This window comes from Passer domesticus, chromosome 1 (assembly GCF_036417665.1).
Source record: "Passer domesticus isolate bPasDom1 chromosome 1, bPasDom1.hap1, whole genome shotgun sequence".
Classification (NCBI taxonomy): Eukaryota; Metazoa; Chordata; class Aves; order Passeriformes; family Passeridae; genus Passer; species Passer domesticus.
In genome coordinates this window covers 112,745,678-112,768,726 of record NC_087474.1, presented here as the reverse complement: position 1 = coordinate 112,768,726, position 23,049 = coordinate 112,745,678, and the positions used below count along the sequence as shown (strand labels likewise).

At 36.3% G+C, this 23,049-nt stretch overlaps 1 protein-coding gene across 1 annotated transcript in view; it reads left to right on the top strand.

Annotated features, from left to right (window-relative positions):
• SMCHD1 (structural maintenance of chromosomes flexible hinge domain containing 1) overlaps positions 1-23,049 on the top strand; it is a 69,299-nt gene that overhangs the window by 9,698 nt on the left and 36,552 nt on the right. Inside the window, exons 2-19 of the mRNA XM_064434581.1 lie at positions 2,152-2,227; positions 2,667-2,828; positions 5,344-5,426; positions 5,532-5,662; positions 7,200-7,314; positions 7,466-7,585; positions 10,427-10,593; positions 12,749-12,842; positions 13,095-13,305; positions 14,135-14,252; positions 14,340-14,523; positions 15,045-15,242; positions 15,326-15,439; positions 15,788-15,894; positions 16,170-16,252; positions 16,407-16,520; positions 18,713-18,790; positions 18,866-18,985. Of these exons, the coding sequence (XP_064290651.1) occupies positions 2,152-2,227; positions 2,667-2,828; positions 5,344-5,426; positions 5,532-5,662; positions 7,200-7,314; positions 7,466-7,585; positions 10,427-10,593; positions 12,749-12,842; positions 13,095-13,305; positions 14,135-14,252; positions 14,340-14,523; positions 15,045-15,242; positions 15,326-15,439; positions 15,788-15,894; positions 16,170-16,252; positions 16,407-16,520; positions 18,713-18,790; positions 18,866-18,985 (2,275 nt within the window). The remainder of the gene's footprint in view (positions 1-2,151; positions 2,228-2,666; positions 2,829-5,343; positions 5,427-5,531; positions 5,663-7,199; positions 7,315-7,465; positions 7,586-10,426; positions 10,594-12,748; positions 12,843-13,094; positions 13,306-14,134; positions 14,253-14,339; positions 14,524-15,044; positions 15,243-15,325; positions 15,440-15,787; positions 15,895-16,169; positions 16,253-16,406; positions 16,521-18,712; positions 18,791-18,865; positions 18,986-23,049) is intronic.

Below are 23,049 nucleotides of genomic sequence, written 5' to 3'. Positions count from 1 at the left end.
GTGTTTCTGGGTTGTCTCATAAATCTTATCAAGAAAAATCAGAGTTGTGTGCATCTTCAGTACTTAATTGGAAAAGGGCACCATTCTGGGGTGAAAAAGACATGGCAGTGAAACCTGAACTTATCAACAAAAGCTATCATGATATCTCTTACATGTACAAATCTTACTGAGAAATTGAACATTTGACCAATCATTGTCTGTCAGAACTGAATGAAAATCACCAACTGTACAAGTAAATTGCCCAGTAGAGTCACTTTAGTTCAGGAATGACCAGCAGCTTCTGGTTCTGGAAATCAGATCCACATACTGGCACAGCTGTGCAGCTGCATCACTGCGACCTGGCATAGTGGGAAGAGACAGGGACTGGGATAACCAAGAATGTGTGAGAGAGGGAGGGAGGAAGTAAAACAAGTAAGTCTTAGAAGTCTTCATAGAAATGAAGCATGCAAACTGAGTAATCCCCAAAGTTTACAACGGATATGTCCTGTTAAACCGTGGCATGGACAAGAAAAAACAGTAATCTGCAGTCCAGACTGCCAGACTTGGTCTATGTACCAGCTTAGTAGCTTGTGGAGTGGAAAGGACCTGATGCCAGTGGACACTGAATTGCTGGGTTCACCCAGGAAATTTAAGCATCGCCTGCCAGGCTGTTTGGGTTGCTTTGGTTGAGGCTCTCCCATGGAATGGGGGAAGGACCAAAAGGATGAGGCTGCCCCTACTTCCATAGCAGGCTGCTGTCTTGTACATGCACTAGCTGATCCTAATTTCTTGCTGCCTTAAAAAGTAAATACTGCACTCTTCATAAGGGTATGAGAGGAGAAAAGCTTTTGGGAGATTGAGAAAACAAGGAAGCTGTAGTTATAGCTGGAGGGAAAGATGCTTGTCTGTGCTTTCAAATGTAAAACTCTAGTTACTCTATATTAACCACTGACCTTGAATGGCACAGTAGGATGTTAGCTTTCTAAAATCCATATATTTTAATGCTTACTTTTCTTGCTCTGAGCAATTTTATAGTTTTTCCTGTACAGATTTGCTATGTGGAAATTTATGTAAAGTGAGAGGTAGAATTGAAGTGATCTGAATTCAGAAGAGTTAAAAAGTATTACTCCAGGTTCTTAAGTCTGACTGTCAGTCTCTGTGTCATCAGCATTTGTTTCACTTGCACCAAGTACTATGAGAAATTCAACATTTTTTCTAGTTTTGGTGATGGATAATAACTGTATCTTTAATGTGGTCACAGGGAGGAAGTAACTGAAATATGGAAAGTAGGCTCTTAATGAAACCATAAGTAGTGTTCAAAAATATTTTCATGAGTTTGAGTAATAGGGATGGAAAGAGATGTGGGAAATGATGAGGGCAAGCTGCTGCAGATAATGCTAGAACTTCCTTCAGGGGAGAATCTGGCTAAAAGTGCATAAAGTACCGGAGTTGTCACTGCAAGACTGACTGGGTTGATGGAGTTTGAGATTAGGGTTGTCTTTTACTTGAGTTTCAAAGACTGGAAAGGCAGGAGAAGGTACAGATATTAATTTTATTACTTTGGGAAAGAGCATCAGGGAGCAAAAATGAAAGTAAAAGTAGAAACATTTAAATGCATGTAGAAAGCAGGATAGAAAGTCTAAAGCGACAGTAAACACATTCAAAAGAAGGCATCAAAGTGACAAAGATTGTTTAGGTTCAGAAAAGTATTTTAACAGTAAAGAATTTTTCTGAAAGAAGTCTTTTTTTTGATGTATGAATTAAGTGAAGAACAAAGACTTTAATATCCAATGCTAAGAAATATTAGGTTGGTTTGGTGTCTCAAGAGTGCAGTTAAATATGGGACACCCTCTAGATCATAACTACTGCTGTAGCTTCACAGTCTCATTCCTCTGCCCTCAAGGGGGGTTATCTATAGGACAGTTCTTCCTCCTTAAAATTCCTGTTGCTCACTACAGCATATTTTATTTTATGCAGGTAAAAGTATGGACAGCTTTGGCTAAATTGAGAAAACAAGTGATCCTAAATTCAGCTGTGTTCTAAGAGATTATGTGATTACATATCAGTAGCTTGTGACAAAGTAAATAGACTGTGCCTTTTTTTGTTTTAATATATCTGAATAGTTTTTGGACTACTTAGTTATCATAACTAAATAACCTTCAATTTTTGTAGGCGTTTGGCATACCTTCTGATGAAACCTTTGTTATCACCACAACAAATAGGAAGGAAATTACAGAAGATAACTTCAGTAAGTATCTTAGATGGCAAAATAATTACAGTTATTTCTTATCTTGATCATAAAGGCCATATGATAACTGTGCTGTATGATGTACTTTCAGTTAATTACTGTATAAATCCTGTAATAGTTTGCCAAAAATTGCTTAAAAATTACTTTCACAAACGTGTTTTTGATGTATTTGTATGATGACAGTTATACTTAGTATATCTCCTGTCACAGTCTGTAAATGATAGGAAAAAGTTATATGTACATAGCTGTCACCTGAGAAAACTTGCATTATAAGGCTTGGAAATGTGAAAAGGTATTAATTTAAATGTTGTTGTTAAATGCTGAGTGGGCAGTGCCTAGGACAATACGCAGATTACACGGCTAAGCCCATAATTGTTTTGAGAGCAGAAGTTGCCTGATGCAGTGCCCTTCAAAGTATTTTGTTTCATCTTCACTGCAGGCGAGCTTGTTCACGATGGAGTTACTTTATATCTGCTACAGTCAGTTGATCAAATGTTGCTTTTGGCAACCAAGGAACGAATTGACTTTCTGCCCCACTACGACACACTTGTCAAGAGTGGCATGTACGAGTACTATGCCAGCGAGGGCCAAAATCCTTTGCGTAAGTACCTGCAAAAGTAATCTTGTGTAAATGATGTTTATGTGAATAGAACGTGGTTATGAGCAATTCAACTTAAAATTGTAGCTGCTAAAAAAATAGTCTTAACTGTAAAAAAAAAAATTAGCTATGTTCTTTATACAAATTTTTCTTTTAAAAATTATTAAAAGTAGCCACCTAAGAATCCAGATTTATAGAGATACCTTCTCAAATACTTGTTCAAGAAGTTTGAGTATCTTAGAAGTAAAGTAACTTTAGCCTGAATAATCTTGTGCATGTTATTCAGACAGGTCAGCATTTGTGTTATCAGGCTTTTGTCTCCAGTGTTAAGCTGTAGACTTTTTGAATTTCATGACCAGTTTTTGTGTGCCCTCCCATCTGGGGTGCTACAGGACTTAACTTACCAACAAGTGCAAGCATTTCTTTAAAAAGATGCTGCTTTAAGTGTTTTTTATCGAAGTGGTGCATGAAATATGTATCCAGCATTTTGTATGGTTTTATTGAATAAATTACTTCCTGTTTATGGCTTCTCTGAAAATTCTGTATGTGTCTGTGATTACCTTCTAAGTACTATGTACTTCATAGGTACAGCAGGTTCAAAATTACACAGAAAAAAATGCAAAAAAAGTCAAGAATCAAGCATGATACCATTCCTGATGTTTTAACAATATAAAGTGTTTATAAATAGCAGTTGTTATTTTTAAGGACCAGTCTTTCCTCTTTGTGCACATCATTTGTTCCGTGCTCCAGGAAAGGCACTGTTTTGGTTTGGGTTTGGTGATACTGTTGAGTCAGTGGTATATCTACCCTGTGCACAGAAATTGCTGTGTAAGGCCTCGCAGAGTAAGCATTCTGTGGAGATCTGTGCTTTTATTCCTGCCCACAGCCATTAGTGCACCTGTTGCTTTCCAACACAGAGAAGCTGACTGGAAAGGCCAAGCTGGGCTTGGTCTGCAATGACCACACCCTGGTGGAATTTGATTAAATAGGCAAGTGTAAAGTATTGTAAGGACTCTAAACCTCAGGAAAAGACCTTTCAGTTGATAAGGGGTGTGGTGCATGGGACGCCGGGAAACACCTTTGGGGATAATGGAGTAGAAGAGTGCATGCGGTTACTTAAATGACTTTTTAGAGCACAAGAACTATTGATTTCTTCGTGGAAGAAATCAGGTGTAGAAGGCAGGAGAATAGCATGGCTGAATAAAGACCTCCTGGTCAAAGTGAAGCACAAGAGGGAGTTGCACAGCTGGTGGAAGCAAGCTGCAGAATAACTATAGAGAATAATATAGGGATATTGCCTGGGAATGTATGGATGAGATCAGGAAAACTAAGGAACAGCTGGAGCAAAATTAGCAAGGGATGTGAGAAGGAATAATAAGGGTTTTACAGATATATTAGAAAAGGATGACAAAAAAAGTTGCACCCTAAATAAATGAAATGTGAGGTATTGGGATCTAGGGGCAGCTGACATGGAGAAGACTGAACTACTAAACCAACGCCTGACCAATTTTGAGTGTTGATGAAGGACCATTGTTCTTTGATATGGAATAGTAAAGATGGGTCCCATAACTGATGCACAGCTACTCTGTTTTCAATGAAGAAAATTGCAAGAAAGTGCATAACAGTTTTTATATTTCAGTAACAGCTTTAGGAAAATGCCATGTGCTTCAGTGTTGCTGTGTTGCACTAACACTCAAGAGTTTTCTTTTACATGTTTGAAGTGTGTGGCCAGTGTAAATTGCACTGTAGCATTCTGAAGAACTCTGCAAATTGTAGGAAATAAGGTTTTCTTTTTCGAGAGGCTGAATGGAAATGTCTGTTCACTGGTCAGCCAGATTGAATTAATCTGAATTTGATGTATTTTTTTCAGATTAAATGCAATTTTCCAGTAAACTTAGGTTGTTTTACTTTAATTAGGTAAGTGCTCCAGGCATTAATGGTTAGAAACAACAAATTTGTGCAAACAGTTTGCCTGTTTCTGCAGTGTATTGCCATGGATCTGGCAGAAATTTGGTTGTATTTACCATTCACTGAAATCCTTCAACCATTTCTACAATTTTCTTTCTTTTTTATAAAGAATTAATATTGTAGTTTTAGATGTTTCACAAAATTTTGATTCAGGTTTCTTCATTTAATTAATTCTTCCCTCAATATTTTAACAAGTCAAAGTCCATTTTTATGTACTTTTGACTACATGAATCATAAAAATTTCTAATCATGAAAGGGACAAATCTGTCTTTTGGTAAGGAGATGGTTAGTTTATCGTGGTTCATTCTAATAATTGTGATCTTACCATTAAAGATGTGAGAGATCCAGTGATGTAACTAATCATAAGGTGCATGTACAAAAGCTATTTTATTTTTTAAGTAAGATGTTACGCGATTTTGATTTTTCTGACAGGGCTTAGGTCTTGTCTGTGTTTAGGAAATGTGTTTTCCTAATTGCTTGAAAGAAACTACTATAAGTGGGTGTCTGTTTTCTGAGCACTAAGAGGGTTATTTTTCTTCAATTTCTGTAGCATTTGCCCTTGCTGAATTGATTGACAATTCTCTGTCAGCTACATCTCAAAATACTGGCATTCGGAGTATACAGATAAAATTGGTAAGATAAAAAATACTTTCACATTTTCAGACATAGCTTGCATTATCCTTTTCTTCCTGTTGTTCCTTGTTGATTTGTGCTTTTTGTTTGTCTTTCCCCAAACAGTTGTTTGATGATTCCCAAGGAAAACCAGCGGTTGCTGTGATTGATAATGGAAGTGGAATGACTTCTAAACAGCTTAACAACTGGGCTGTATATAGATTGTCAAAGTTCACAAGACAAGGTGACTTTGAAAGGTTAGCCAATTCTAAATATTTCTACAACAATTAGCAAGCTCTGCAAAAGTCCACAAAATATCCTTTTAAGGCATAGCTGTATACCAGCACTTAGCTAAACTTCATCATTTTATGATTGCATAAATAGACCCATATTTTTTCTAAGTAGGCAATAGAGAAGCTTTATGACACAAAACTGCTCTTCTGTTACTGTGACACACTGAATACTTTTTTATTCTTTGGACCTTTTCTAAACTGTCTTTTGCTTGCCTGCATACAGTTAAGGCTATGCTATGTCCTGCAGGGAATTTTTGTACTATGTTCACCACCTGAAAACCTTTCAGTAGTGCATTAAATGATACATTCAATATCTTTTAAGCTACGGCAATAACAGATAAACAGATATATGGTTTTAGTTCAAATTTTCTTTTTTTGAATTTGAATTTTAATTCTGTATAAATTACACTTAAGATGTCTATTTTTTAATGCAGTCTACACAAAGTAAATGTTTTGCATTTAAGGAAGAAAGTGGAGGTTCTGTGGTGGGTTTTGCTACTTATATGAATTAACTTTACGGTTTTGATTCTGTTCTCAAGAGATGTTCTAGCTGCACAGACAGGCTTAATCCTAGTGTATAAAATTCCACAAAATCAGTTATGTACAGTTTTTGAGCTTCGGTCACATTTTAAATACCTTAGGCCTAGGATTCTAAATGTGAAGATGGTAATTACAGTCTCAGTCGTAATGACTTTGTCTTATGAGCAGGTAGTGTAAAAAGTAATAGGGCCATAGGAAGTGATAATATAGCTGGGGGAATTGAAAATATCTCCAAATCTTCCAAACATCTGGAGATAAGGGCATAAAAAGTGATTCTGGGTCATTTGTAAAGAAATTCACTGCTTTTTGAAATTGCTGTAGACGAGTTTAGTAACAGAAATGTGTAGTATTCCTAAAATGCAGATTTAAACTATGGATTACTACCACTTAATGGAAACAGAGGTCTAAATTATAATAGGACACCATCTACATCTTATTTTCATTTGGGACTGCTGTGATTTAAAAATAAATGTTTTCCTAAACTAGATAAGACTGTTCAAAGTGACTTAAACAGCATGAAATTTCATTACTGATAGCATATGTTATCTTTCCAAGTCTACATTTAATCGGTGCTTGGCATTATTTCCCACTTTGACTTAAAAGTATTTTTGTGAAAGGATACTGTCAGAAAGATCAGGCTTTCTTTTTAAGCCATTTTCATTTAATAAGATTTGGTTTACGAGGAGGGGCAGAAATGTTTATAAAATGACTTGGAAAAATGCTTACTCTGTTGTCATCCTTTAAAAAAGAGTGCATCAGGAATTTCAGGCACATATTTTTTAATGTTGCAGTTTTAAAAGATATAAAATAAAGGATTTTTAAACAAAATGCCAGGAGGAAGAATTTAATGGAAGTTTTAGATCAGAAGTATCTTTGGGTTGTTAAATTAAATTTTAAAATTTAAATTTTGGGTTTTTTAATTTGTCTTGAAAAAAATTATTAAAGACACTGTTATTCTTAGTGATCATTCAGGATACGTACGCCCTTTGCCAGTGCCTCGTAGTTTAAATAGTGATATCTCATATTTTGGAGTTGGAGGCAAGCAAGCAGTGTTCTTCGTGGGACAGTCTGCCAGAGTAAGTCAATGTCTGACTTTAATTTTATTTTAGAACATTTGCACACAATCAGATTGTTACTTCCTAACTTTTAATACTTTTAATAAGTATTTTATTATGTTAATTTTAAGTCTTCTTTTGGTTTTAAATGCTGTTTCTTTCATAAAATCAGATGATAAGCAAGCCTGCAACATCTCAGGATGTTCATGAACTTGTCCTTTCTAAAGAGGATTTTGAAAAGAAGGAGAAAAACAAAGAAGCAATATATACAGGATTCATTCGAAACAGAAAGGTAAATAGCCTTAAGATTCTCACATTTATAATTGAAAGCCTTTCCCAGGTTTATGTGATTTAACTGTGTAATTCCTGTAATACTTATCTGGGGATATCTTCATCTTATTGAATCATTTGCACCCTGTAGTATAAAAGGAAATAACCAAGAACTTGAAGACACTAAAGACAATTTATGCCTTATTTTTATGTGATGCTTTTTCCTATTTTCAGTTAAGGTTAAATGGCAGAAATGCTTTACAGTTTTACATGTCAGGTTAAGAAAAATACTTTTCTAAGCACAGAAAATGTTTTTGTTGTGTATGAAACAAAAATGAATTTTCTCTGAAGTATTAAAGAATAAATTAGGGAACCAAATTTTACTTGTTTAGAAGTATGTAAGACTAATCTGCATATGGGAGAAAAGTCCAGCCAGACCAACAAAATCTGTTGGTTTTATAAATATTCATAAATGTTGTAAAATAAATGAACTGTTTAACTGAAAACTAAACTCTGCAGTCCTGATGCTTTTCATGAAGAGCTAAGTAAAAAAGGTGTAAGATAAGGAGGAAGACTGAAAAGATCTGTTCTTTGGACATTTTTGGGCAAGGAGGGAGAGGCAAAGATGTAGCTATGGGTGCAGATGGGAGGAAAAATGGATGGTATGTATGACAAGGTAGTCAGACCTTGAGCCCACATCTCGTGGGCTGTATCAGTGTTCTTGGTGTTTCGTATGGATGAGAAAGGAACAGTAGGTAAATAAGGTTTTTATCATTCCAGTTCTGGGTCCGTGAGTTGCAACAAAGAATGAATGGCCAGAGTTTTGTTTTTATTTGCTCTACAATAACAGACTCAAAAAATAGTAGTTTTTATTTTCTGTTTCTGACAAAATCTGCTTTATTGTAAGGGGTACAAATGCTTTCCCTCCCTACTTGATATTAAAGAGAAAGGTTGGACGATATAAAGGAGAAGACAAATGGGCAGGCATAAGTTGGAAGAAAGTAGCTGAATGAGATGCATAGGTACCACTAAAGAGTTCAAGAAGGTGGTACAATCAGCTGTTTGAAAAGTTGTGGTAATAATAGAAAATCAAAGTTAAATTGACACTGTTAAAAATGCAAGTAAAGTTCTGTTTAGAATGAAAAGATAACTTGTAACTATCCAAGAGGGAGGAGATGGTATGCAAAGTGAAGTGTGAAGATAATAGAGGTTCCCCTAAAAGATTCCTAAAACTCAAGTTTAGGAATTTTTTTTGTAAATCATTGAAATACCTAGGCCAGTTCATTATATTGGTGTGAAATAAAATGTGTAAATTCATATCACTAATGACTTGAAAAATGGTCTGCACTGCACATACATCAGCAAGAGAATACTGTGGCAGAGGTAGAAATTGTAAATTGGTTACTAGTGTGAGAAGAATAATTGAGCCTTTGAGCCAATTGGAAGTGAAGGAAGTTTGTTTTGCAAAGAAATCAAGATGTAACTAATATGAAACAAAAGGGACTTTAGAACAAGGCCATAACACTGAAGAGAAGTTGTATTAATGGTATCCCTGCTGGTCATCTTGATGGGTAATAGGCACCTGTCTTCACTGCAGTCATTTCTCTGGACCATTGAATACTGCAGAGAAGTAAATAGTAATTTTCTAGTTGAGATAGAGGGTAGTAATGTAGGGGGAGGTACCATAGTAGTTTGTCATGTGTAGCGGGAAGGCAACCAGATAATTTGGGAATGATATTTTGGAGGCTCTTTCAGTCTGTAAATTTCTTCCATCCTTTACCAAGTGGCACTTGTTCAGCCTCAGTGTGCAGCTTCTAGGTTTGTCACATCACATGGAGATGAGGACCAAGCAGCTCTGGCTTTTCTTTATTATGACCAATGCCATCACTAGCATAGAATAGTCCAGGCTATGCTGTGGGCAGGATAAAGAGATGGGGTCTTCTTTGATGAACATTGTCAAAAATGGTTTGATTATCCTCTTAGCTAAGGCGAGCTCTTTGATTCCCTGGGGAAAGTAAGTCTTGATAGAACACCCTTAACTATTTCACCTAAGTATGGTTAGGTAGGACATGTCTCCTTTCCTGCCTTATTAATGTGGGGTTTGTCTGCTTTCTTGCAAAATAAGGCATGTAGCTGCATTTACTACAACATATCTTCTCAGTTGTAGCAATTGTTTACATTCACTAGAAAGATCTTAATCTTTGTTTTAAAAATAGGATTTTTTTCTGGGTGTACCAAATATAAGGGATTACTCACTGGTCCAGTGTGAAGCATGACATCAACCACAGTGTCCCTCTGCACTTTAGAAAACTGTCAAAAGAGCAAAGTGCATCCATTCAGGAAAAGACAATCAGTAGTTTCTGGAATCAGGAATCTCTCTGTTAGACTACTCAACATTTCATCTGGAATTGAGGATTCACCATTTTTTCTTTTACAGCAAAGGTGTTTCTTCCACTTGACTTTCTACTACAGAAAGCAGCCTATCCCTTTAAAAGCCAACAATTTTTTTTTGGCTTTGTTTTCTTAAAGAGGGCTTAATGTCTTGCGCACTTAATGCTTCCACTTGATGGATGAGAACATGGATGTCACACAGTGCTGCATTCAACATGATTAAATCCATTTCTAGACTGCACACTTTAAGTGCTGTCATGAAAGTGAGTTGAAAATAAACATTAGTGATGTCACATTCTCAGCTTGTTGACTTTAATTTGGAAACTTTTATTTTAAGCTTTAATCCTTTGTGATACTTAGCATCATGTGTTCTGTATTACTTTTCTGTTACGATTTTTAATCCCTTTCAAGTTGATGGGAGTTCAGAAATTCAGTTTACATCCCTGCTCTTATTATTTTACTCTTTTTGTAGCCATCTGATTCTACTCACATCACAAGTGATGATGAAAGATTTCTTCATAATCTAATATTAGAAGAAAGGGATAAAGAGAGTTTCACAGCAGTTATCATTACAGGTGTACAACCAGATCACATGCAGTACTTGAAAAACTACTTTCATCTTTGGACAAGGCAGCTGGCGTAAGTTGGTGATTTAAAAGATTTTATTTAAAAGTGGGCTACTGACAAAGTCAAATAATTATGAACTGCTTCGTTTTTGTACTTTGATATTGGCCTTATTCCTTTTAAGGCTGTTGATACAATTAGCCTCCCTGTCTAACCAATTTTACAGAAACAAGCACAATTGAATGGGGCACCCCCAAGCAAAAATGTGACTTGATGATTGATACATAATTATCCACTGTAATTTTTAGTAACCTATTAATTTAATGGTGTATTACTAATGGTAGAATTTGTTTACCTAGTTGCTAATAATTTCATCAGTTACTTTGCTCACAGCTGTGCTCCTAGCCTTGGTACCTAGCTTTGTATTTACAGTTTTAGGGGGATATTTTGGTTGGTTGACTTTTTTAAACAACAATAAAAGAAAGTACTACTCTTCATCATAGTTTAAGAGGAAGAAGGATATATGACACTATCTGCTCTGTACTGTAATAATGTCATCAGTGGGCCTGCAGAGCCTGGAGATACCTGTGAATAGTTTGGGCTTACCTGTTAAGATGATGGATCCATCTGTGAATGTAAACTGAAATACAAAGTTGTAGACCAATTTTGAAATCTGGCAAACTACAGAACTTTATTTTCAAACTATGATTTTATTTTTGTGATATTTATAATCTGATAATAAAAGGTGTACTTAGGAGGATTAATATAAGAACTAGGTAATACATTACTATATGAAATGTCATTCAGTGTTGCACATTAAAACTTGTTACTGAAGCCATTTTTAACCTCATGAAAATATAGGGAATATCTATCTGCAGAGGATAATTTAGATCCCTCATTAGCTTCCAGGTGCTCATCAAGTGAACACTCACACTTAAACGTGTGTTAGTTCTTTCCAACCATCTCTTGAAGTGAAAGCTGTTTCTGTTTGGGATGGAGCCCAGGTGCAATTATTCAGATATATGCCCTGTAGCTGTTAGAGTAAAACCACTCATTTAGCCTTCCAGTGCTACACAGTCCTGTGTCACTATTTCAGCTGTAATGACCCTTTTCCACTCGATCACCTCCCCATTCCCTGCTGCCATGCCTTCTGCCACACGTGCATGATACCAGTTTCATTTCGCTTCAATGCGCTGCAGCATAGCCCTTGTCATTTGTTTGAAGATGAACCCCTAAAATAACAATGTCTTAAGGCCAGAAGACTGCCTTTTGAAGTCTGGAATACATGCTCACAAAATACTAAGCAATTGGGACATACCATAAAATCCTGAGCAATGAGACCAGGAGGAACTTTTTTCTGGGAGCCAGCATTTCTCTTTGGGGAACATTTAGTGCAGTGGAGGTCAAGCAAAGCAGCTATAAACTTGCAGGTGCATTTGACTTGAGTCATGCATTTGGTCCCTTTGTCTAGTACAATCTCATTTTTCTCCAAACCATCCGTTTAAGGATTCAGTCTTTGAAGTTGGAAGAACTAGCTAGCTTGCTGAAAAGTTGAAGTACATGGAGTTAAGTTCCTCAGTTTTCTCCAATTGCATATCTCTATGAAATTATTTGACCATGTGGATTTTTTGAAACTTCTTCCGTGAGGAAAAATGATAGTTAGAAAGCAATGTTTACAGCTGAAAAATTATTTCTATTATGCAGATCACATCCATGACTCCTACCTATATTCAAATTTTTGTAAATAGTGTAAAGATAGTAATAGAAATATGTAACGATCAATCACTATTAGATAATTGATATAAAACTGGTATCAGAGACCAAGAGCGGAAAGATTTGTGGCTTTAGTTCTTTCTGATTTCCAGAGTGGAGAACAATTTACAGTAGTTTTTTTAGTTTACCCTTTGATGTAAAGGATCTGTAGCCATGTAACAATTGTATTTTTTTTCCCTTACTCATTTTTTTTTCAAATTTGTTTCCAATTGTTTTACTCAAAAATTGGTCCTAGTGTGATTGTGCATGTCAGAGGTGAGAGGAATGAAAAGGAATCACTCCCTTTAGTAAATATTTTGTACCAGATATATGTTGTCAAGGAGTTGATTTATAACAGTGCAGCAAACCAGTTATATTTTAATAAAAATACGAGCTTATTTAGAATTTTTTACAATTATAATGTGCAATTTTTAAATTTCACTTGCTGGTTTGGTTTTTTTCCTGAAATGTATTTCAGACATATCTATCACTATTATATCCATGGACCAAAAGGAAATGAAGCTAATGCTGTAACAAAAGAAATAAGCCCTTTCAACAACATCGATATTCAGGTAAGAGATTTTATACAAGTTAGTCGAAAGTCCTCTTTGATGGCAACTTATTTTATATTGTGCCTGTTTCTCTGTAATCATGCATTTTAAAATACAGCATTCAAGATGTGTATGTAGTTTAATTTTTTGAAGTAATTCTGTTTGGCATTGCAGTGTAGGAACTAACTCCTTTGCTAACAGTCAATTGTCAAAGTGCTTATTACTGTAAGTTTTCTGCTCTAAGGGAAATCAACTTGTTTTCCTTTTTCCCAGATTTCAATGTTTGAAAAGGGAAAAGTACCAAAGATTGTCAATCTGAGGGAGATCAAAGATGACATGCAGACATTGTATATAAACACTGCAGCAGATTGTTTTGAGTTCAAGGCACATGTTGAAGAAGAAGGTATAGTTGAAGGCATCATCCGATACCACCCCTTCCTTTATGATAAAGAAACATACCCTGATGATCCATGTTTTCCATCAAGTAAGTGAAATGTTTTGCTGCATGTCAGTCCTATCATAGACAGTACTACTACTCTAAATATTTTAATGAAATACAAACCAGAACAATTTTAAGTTCAAGTGCAAATTATTACCTGATTTAGGTTGTGACAGAACAGAAAAGTTCACATTCTTTTGGATGAACAGATCCTGTGAATTGGCTGTTGTGGTAACTCATTCCTGTAAACTTGATCTTTGGCATAACACCATCTGATTTCAAATTATAAACTCTTATGGAACTCATTATAAACTCTTACAGAATTTCAACTCCAGTTAAACTTCGCACTTTCTTGACTACATCTTTGCTCCAACAAAGTAATAAAATATGAGCAGTTAAATTCAAGAGATTCTAATACTGAAATACTGCAAAGGACAACATGTAGTCTGAAGTCTTTTGTTTAAAATTTGCTTTACTCAGTTGTGAGTTTTCAAATGCTAGGGGTTTTTAAATACTTGTGCCTTTTTTTTTGACAAAACAAATCTTGAGTTAATTGGGACAGGATTTCATGATACTGACAAGAGCATCAGTTGAAACTAAGGAAAAAGTAACACTCACATTTTAAATTTTCAGGTTTGGTAATATATAACTTCCATTTAGAATTTTTCTTTACCTTCCTTAGTTTTTCTGCTTTGGTAGTTCTAAAACAAGAAAAAAAAAGTAATATTATATGTAATGAGCCTGATATAATGTGCATTGCTACTGTGCTGAATGTAATAACAATAGTACTTCCTTAAGATTGCTATGGGTTTTGATATTTTAGTTTTTTAAGGAAATATATTCAAGGAGACTGTCTTTTTTTTTTTTTATCAAGGATTAAATGATGATGATGACGATGACTGTCTTTTAGTAGAAAAAGGTGCCAGAGGAAAAAGGCCTATTTTTGAGTGTTTTTGGAATGGAAGATTAATACCATACACAACTGTGGAAGAGTAAGTGGTGATGTGTTTGTGCAGTCTCTTTCTATAGAGTAAACCTATCTTTATAAAAAAGGATTGTAATGACTTTCTCCTTTTAAGTTTTGACTGGTGCGCTCCTCCAAAGAAGAGAGGATTGGCACCAATTGAATGCTACAACAGAATTTCTGGTGCGTTGTTTACCAATGATAAGTTCCAGGTCAGCACAAACAAACTCACTTTCATGGATCTGGAGCTGAAGCTAAAGGATAAGAATACTCTGTTCACAAGAATCTTCAATGGACAGGTAATTACTGCATTCTGTTGTTTCTTCTTGGTGAAGTTCAGTGCATGTAATACAGAAACCTTTGCTCACTGGTTATTTTTTCATGTCTCTCTGGTTTAGTGAGTAGTAAAGCTGAGTCTTTAAATCTGAAAACTTAAGACTCAGTATTTTTCCTTATTTTTCCTTATTTTTCCTTATTTTCTTGAACAATTACTTTAGTTGTTAAAGACAGTTTTTATGGAAAGACCTTCTTCCTAAAGGAATATGACTGCTGGGGGAAGCACTTTTTTTTACTTGAAGTGTAGCTTTCCTAGAATTTTTTTAAGTTTTCAAACTGAATAATTCTTTTTTTTCTTTGCTTCTGTTCATGTGTTTCATTCTTTTCTGTTTGTTCTTTTGTTCTTTTTGTGTGTGTGTCTTTTTGGCTTTTTGTTTGAGTACAGTATCTCTGTACTCTTACAATTGTTCAGGCTTCTGATGTGGTAAGATTGAAGTATTATAATATATTGTTAATATCTACTTATTTTGTAATCTCTTTATAGGAGCAGCGAATGAAAATTGACAGAGAATTTACTCTGTGGCTCAAAGACTGTCATGAAAAATATGACAAACAGATAAAATTCACAGTCTTTAAAGGAATAACTGTACGTAGTGACATAGCATCCAAAAGAATGCAGAGCCCTTGGACAATGTATGCTGCAATAGAGTGGGATGGAAAAACATACAAAACAGGACAGCTGGTAAGTTAGTTGAACTGTATAAAAGGCAGGTACTGTGCATTTGATGCAGGAGTAATGAATTAATTGGTGTCTTCTGCTTATAGGTGAAAACTACTAAGACTCATCCAATATTCTACGGAAGCATTGAGAAATTTTACTTGTATGGGGACCATGATGGGGATATATTTGCCACTGGGGGAGAGGTTCAAATTGCTTTGGTAAGAAGAAATGCAGAAAGGATTCACACAGCTAGTGTGGATCTTAAATCTTTAAACATAATCCCTTGTCTGACCTGATTAAATTACTTTAAACAACAGTAAATACTCTTAATGTAACTTTTTACAATCAGCAGTCTAGAAATACTCAACTTGAGCTTTAATGTGAATCTATTAAAATTAGCAAATTTTAAAACTGTGGGTTTAAAACAGTAGTTTCACCAAGTAGTATTTGTTAGCATATTGCATTATGTCTGTGTTGACTTTTTTAGTCCCTTGATTGGGAGGTCTTTCTTGTCTGATCTATTATAAAGTCTGACCATTTATAACTGCACTGAATTTTTATTTCAGGAACCACAGGCATTGTATGCTGAAACAAAAATTATTCCAATCTCAAAACTTGACAGAACAGTGTCTGACAAAGTTGTTAAAAAATACATAGAGGATGAAATGGCAAGGTAAGCACTAAGTAACATTTACATAATTGTGGAGTTCCTAATTATAGTTTTTGTATTTAATTAGGAATCAAACAAAATTCAGTTTTATTCCTAAATGGGAAAGCAGTCAGCTGTTTCAGTAGAAACAAAAAGAAAATATAAACCAAGAAGAAATAGGTTGGGATTTGGTTTTTCTTTCCCTACCACAAAAATAGTTCCATGTGTATTTAACTGAAGATAAATTGATCTTTATTTAAACTTACTGAAAAAATGTTCACCTTTTTTTTTTTTATAAGACTTCCTGACAAATTATCAGTAACATGGCCTGAAGGAGATGAGTTGTTTCCAAATGAAACAAGACTTGCTGGTACACCAATAGGTATACTTTTTTTCTTCCAAATACTAAAATATTAAACTCCAATTTAAAAATGCTTGGTGCACCCTTGTTAAAGAGACATGCATACAGAAATCTCTGATCACTTTTAATCCATAACATATTTTAAAAATAAGTCTGTTTTTCATTTTAAATTCAGGAGCATTAAGAATAGAAATTTTAAATAAAAAAGGAGAAGCAATGCAAAAACTTCCAGGTACAAGCCACGGAGGTTCAAAGAAACTTCTTGTTGAACTCAAAGTTATTTTGCATTGTGAGTATTTCATTATATTTAATTGTATCTCTATTGTTTTTAAAGTTCATCATGGATAATAAGGTATTTGATTGTATAATACGTGTATGTATTTAAAAGACATATTAGAATTTGATTAATGCATGTGGTAGTCAGACAATACTCCATCAATGCATGTAGCATTTCAAAGCCACTTTTCATGATGTGACAACTGCCTCAATACCATGTATTGTCTTAATGCTGTGTTTTGATTACATCTTCTGTCACAAGTAAGGATGGCCTATTAATTCCAGCCTGTCTACTTAACCTGCATAAGAACATGGGTAAAATGGATAATGTTTCTGTAATTAGTGTAGCAATTTACATGAACTGCATAAAAGTGGGGATCAGAGTTGTTTAATATCTAACGTAAATTATCTTCAGAAGTTTTAAAACATCAAATTTCATTTACTGTTTTGTGGTTTCTATTTTGTGGGTGCTTCACATTTTTAAGAATTGCATTCTGTCCAAGGCAGCTGAAATCACTCAAGTTTTGTTTTGAACATAGAACACTAAATTCTCCAATTCTGCATGTGTCAAATGTATTTGAAACGTGTAGAAACCTAAAATCTTCTTTCTTTCCATACACCGTAGGAATATCCAATTCCTTCATCTGTTAGGAGTTGTAAAAGTAGTTTTCTGGGGTTATTGTAGTGATAGATGTCAAGGAAACCAAATGGAAGTATCTTAGCTAAAGTTTAGTGTACATGTCATGAGGCTACACGTGGTATTTTAATGGCACTTGTTTATGGCAGCTGGCTGTTGTGCATGACCATTGTCCAGCATAGTGTGCTGAGACATGAAGAGGTTGGAATTGAACTCGAGCTGTTCATTTAAGATTATTTGATAATCTATATTATCAGCATGTGTGACAAAACAGTGTTTTGCAAGCTTAATAAGATACGGCATCCTGATGTCGGGAAGTATGGAGAAGAGACATGGTGTTTCTATTGTTCTGTTTTATCAGGGCCATTTTTAGGATCACTGAAAATTCTGCCTTCAGACCTTTCATGTCTCCTGACCCATTCATTGATGGGAATTTGCACTTTTAACTGTTTCCACTGCTTCCTGTGTTAGCTTTTTTCTCTACTCAGTTGAAGAATCAGTAGTGTAATCGTCATATTCTTCACAAGAGCAAGGAATAAGTCCTATAAGTGATGATTTGAGCATAGCACACCTAGCGAAACTCAAACCTCTAATTGTATAAATGAGAGAAATGTGGTTACACCTATACTAAGGCCAGGAGCAAATATAGTGTAAAAAAAGTTTCTCTTCTCTTTTGAAGAGTAGAATACTTGGTGAACTGTACTATGGGCTACCAAGGGACCTCAGCTATGAGAAACCTGATCTGTTACTGAGGAGTCTTATTATACAATCTTTGATTAAAAGTTAGGGTTTGCATTAGGGTAAGAGAATGATAAAGTCTCGTTGACAGCTCTTACTTTATCTTATGTATGCCATTTGGTGCAAGAACAGGGTCTTGAAACAGTTTTGCTTAGCTAGAAACAATTTGTGTTTTTACTTCATTTCTTTTTATTCTGTGTAGTCTTATTACAGTCACATTCTATATTCTGAAGTGTGTTTTGGGAGAAAATACAAAGTATTAATACCTCTTGACACTTCCAACAATAACTCTTACTTCTGTATTTATCTTAGGTTATAGAACCAGTCACTAAAACTGCCTCAGAGTTCCAGTGTGTTCTATTTTTGTTTGTGTCTTAATTCTGCAGAGGTTTATAAAGACAGTTGAAACAATTTGGAGCAAAACGGGAATTTTTTTTTTCTTCCATTATATTTTCTGTCAACTGCACATTTTTATGATTGCTCCCATTTAAGCAATTTTGATGCAGTCATTTGTAAGTTTAATCCACTGCCAGCTTGGAGTGCAGAGTGCTCCTACTTACAGGGAATGTACAACCAAAGAGCTAACAAAATTCACCTTTACAAACCTGCTACTTTCAGTGCAATGTGCCTGAGGCTAGCAAGTTTTAATTAAAATGGGATTAGACAGGGAACTCATTTGTTTAGCTGTGATCAGTGTGTTTAGTTGTGAAGTTGAATTGATGTTACTTAGATCCAGAAGTGATAGTAATACTTAAGTGATACCAATGCTTGAAAAGGTTAAGAATTATGGTTTAAAATCTAAATACATGAGCTAAGTGTTTATTTTGCAGCACCTACTGAGAATAAAGAAATAATTTCCCATATCAGTCAGCATGGAGGCAAGTGGCCATACTGGTTCAAAAAAATGGGTAAGTTGCATATTTGATACCTTCAGTTTGTTTATAATTTTTTTTCTTTCTAATTGTACTTTTATATCTGTTTAGAAAATCTTCAGAAACTTGGTAACTACTCCTTGAAACTGCAAGTAGTGTTGAATGAAAGTAATGCAGACACTTATGCAGGAAGGCCTTTGCCATCTAAAGTATTTAAATTTACTATTGTAGGTGAGTATTCCCATCTTTTTTCCTACTTTTAGTGTTTTTGAGTCATAGTATATCAAAATTTGTCATGTCCTAGTTGAGATGTGGTTTTCTGCACTGAAGTCACATTTGCATATCAAATTTGAAGAATTTGCAGGAATTTTTTTTTTTTTTGTAGTATGATCTCGCATATAATTTGTTGGCTCTGTGGCAGGCAGTTTTACATAAAAAATAAAGTTTTGATGGAATCTAAAGCTCCTTGATGTGAGCTTTCCCAAATGTACTTTAAAAAATAAACTTCATTAGAATCACCCTTTTTCCTCATGCCATTATTGACATAAATATTCATAAAACTAATATTTGTTAGGCCAACTTTCATGCATAAACCACAGAAACTCATTAAAAACAGGTTATACGTTTAAAATAAGCATGTTGAGATTGAAGTATTTTTAAAAATAATTAAGGAAGAATTCTATGCGAAACTACGTTCTCATTTGGTTGTAATGGATGTATCTCTTTACTGCAATGCTTACTAGAATACTCATTTCAGAAAGGGTCAGAGTGAAAGGAGAGGTCGTGGGGTAGCCTGGGAGTGTTTAGACTTTCTGGAGCTTGATGATGGTGACAATTAATGTTGAGTGTTTGCGGCTAAGAGAGCATGAAAGGCCATCAAGGCAGATAGTGTGGTGGGAGCCTGTTACAGACCAACCAGCTGGGATGCAGAGGCAGATGAAATACATAAACAGCTGGGGGAAGTGTCACAATCACAGGTCCTTGTGGGGGACTCCACCTTACCAGATGTCTACTTGAAATAAAACACATTAGAGAGGAAATGGTCTACAAGGTTCCTAGAGTGTGTTGAAGAGAACTTGCTGACACAATTAGTGAGGGAGCTAGCTAGGGAGGCTCTTTGTGACTTTCTCTTTGTGAACAGAGAAGGACTGGTGGGTGATTGTCTTGAGCACACAGTGTTCACTGTTCTTGAAGTAAGGAGAAGAGTTAGCAGAACTGTCAGCTTGGACTTCCAGAGGGCAGAATTTGGCCTATTCAGTTGAGTAGTTGACAGAGTCCCTTGGAAGGTAGTACTGAAGGGCAGAGGAATCCAGAAAGACTGGAAGAAGAGCAAAAAGGAAGTTTACAACCTGAACTTCAGGAGAAGACTCTGGCCTCCTCAAAGATCTGCCTGTTAGAGTTCTGTGGAAAGAGGCACTGGACAGACTGGAGGCCCAAACAAGTTTGTTAGTATTCACAGTCACTTCCAAGTTCAAATCTAGTTCATCACAATGACTAGAAAGTCGGACAAAAATTCCTGTCAGTTAGACAAAAATATCCGTCCAAGCTCCTTGCATGTATGAACAAGGAGCTACTGGCAAAACTCAATGCAAAGAAGTATACAGAAGGTGGAAATGGGACTAAGTAACCAGGGAGGAATACAGACACTATCCAAGCATGCAGGGATGGGGTTAGGAAAGCCCAAGTCCAATTGGAATTGAAAATGGAATCACTAGCAAGTGATATCAACGTCAAGAAGATAGACTTCTTTAAATACATAGGTGACAAAAGGATGGCTGAAATAAACATGAGCCCACTGTTGAATGAGGCAGGGAACACAGGATGTGGAAAAGGCTGAGATACTGAAATCGTCTGCCTTAGTATTTACTAGTAAGACAGACCTCAGGAATCCCAGACCCCAAAGACTGGTGGAAGGTCTGGGGCAAGAAAGATACATCCTTGGTGGAAGATGATCAGGCCAGGGAATACCTAAGCAAACTGGTGATACCCAAGTCTGTGGGCCATGATGGGATGCACTCATGAGCCAGAGAGAGTTGGCTGTTATCCTTATGAGGCCACTCACACTAATTGAATAATCATGGCAATTGAGAGAACTGCCTGATGTTTTGAGGAAAGCATCACTCCTATCTACAGAAATCAGGAGGCGGACACACAGAGCTACTGGCCAGTCAACTTCTTCTCAGTTTGTGGGAAAGTGATTAACTAGCTAATCCTGAAAACCATTTCCAGGTATGTGAAGGATAAGATCATAAGGAATAGTTAGCATGGATTCACCTTATATGATAAAAGGACGAGCTGAGTAAATGTTGTCCGTCTAGACTTCAGCAGGGTTCTCATCAGTAAGCTCCTTACAGAGAGGCTCATGAAGTTTGGACTGGATGAACAGAGTGAGGTGAATTAATGAACAGCGAGCCCAGAGACTGGTGATCTGTCTAGTTGGAGAGCAGCAAGTAGGGGTTACCCCCAGGGATCAATACGGGATTTGACCCTGCTCAATATCTTCATTAATGTTCTGGATAACAAGACAGAATGTACCTTTAGCAAGTCTTCCTGGTAACACAAAACTGGGATGAGTGGCTGGTATGCCTGAGAATTTGCCACCATCCAGAGTGACCTCAACAGGCTGCTGAAATCATCTGTCAGGAACCTTAGGAAATTCAGCATGAGGGGTGATGTCCTGCACCTGCAGAAGGACAACCCCCTGCCTGCCACCCAGGTATCTGGAAAGCAGCAGGAACGGACCTGGAAGTCCTGGTGGGCAGCAGGTGGACACAAACCAGCAATGTGCCCTCACAGGAATAAGCAGCCACAACCTCTTGGACTGCATTAGGAGCAGGTCAAGGGAGGTGATCCTTTCTGTCCGCTCAGAACTGGTTAGGCTAGCTAGGATACTGTGCCCAGAACTGGACACATTACAGCATAGAGACATGGATATACTGGAGAGAGTCTAGTACAGGCCCCTGAAGATGATGAAGGGACTGGATGGTGCCAAGGCAGTGAAACAATTTTCCCAGAAAAGTTGTGGTAGCCCCATCCCTGGAAGTGTTCAAGGCCAGGTAGTGTGGGACTCTCAGCAACCTTGTCTAGTGGAAGGTGTTCCTGTCCACAGCAGGGAGGGGTTGGAATTGGATGATGTTTAAGGTCCTTTCCAACTCAAACCATTCTATGATTCCATGATCTCTTACCTGAAAAAAGTCTGGGGGAGCAGTGACTGCTCTGCCTGGAGATGACTCATGGGGGTCTTACCAATGTCTGTAAACAACAGGGAGTGTAAAGAAGGTGGAGCCAGGCTTTTTCCAGTGGTGCTCAGTGACAGGACCAGAGCCAATGGGCACACACTGAAATACAGGAGGTTGTCTCCAAACATCAGGAAGCAGGGGTTCTTCACTAGAAAGGTGATGCAGTGCTGGCACAAGTTGCCCAAGGAGTTGTGGGGTTTCCTTTCTCGGTGATATCAAAAGTTGCCTAAAGATGTTCCTGGGCAACTGACTCTAGGTGGTCCCACTTGAGCCAGGGGCATTGGATAAGATGACCTCCAGAAAACCCATCTGATCTCAGCCATTCTGTGAACTTTATCTACAAGGGGGACAGGAAGAGGGAAAGAAAAAATAAGCTGATTTCTTTGCATTTAATATTAAAATTGTTATTTTTGTCACCATTTTGGGAGGTACGGCTAACATCTGTTTTCAGAAAATCAAAGGGGGGGAAAAAAAAATCAATGTCTTCTATTTCTTCCACAAAAGAGGCTTTGAATGCAAATTCTTGAGGCAGAAAATAGTTCTTTGTATGTAGCATATTCTTCTAAAAGTTTCTACGTATTGGCAGAGTTGAAAGAGATATTCTTATATGACAGTAAAGGAAAAAAATGTTTGGCATTACTTGAAAAGAGTAGTTATCAAGACATATGTCTGAAAACATGCCATGGAAGGCTCAAGATATTTCTGTGAATAAAGAAGAGAAAAAAAACCTTGTTCTCTGAACAGGAATCAGCCTTGTCTCCTCTTTTATCTCTTTATCAAAGTGAAAAGAAAATCTTATTGTTTTCCAATAGCAGTGTGGCTTCCCCCCAGTATGGCAGCATTCAATTAAAGATTCCTTCAGCTGTAACAACTGAAAATGAACAAATCTCAATGGAAAGGAATAAAAATTTGAAAAATCAAATTAGCTAATACTGTGGTCCTTCTAACACATGGGATACCAAAAGCAACTTCAGCTATCTATTGCTGCTTTTTTATTTATTTAGAAGATAAATCAACATTTTTAACATTGTCAGTTTATAAAGGTAGATATTTCAA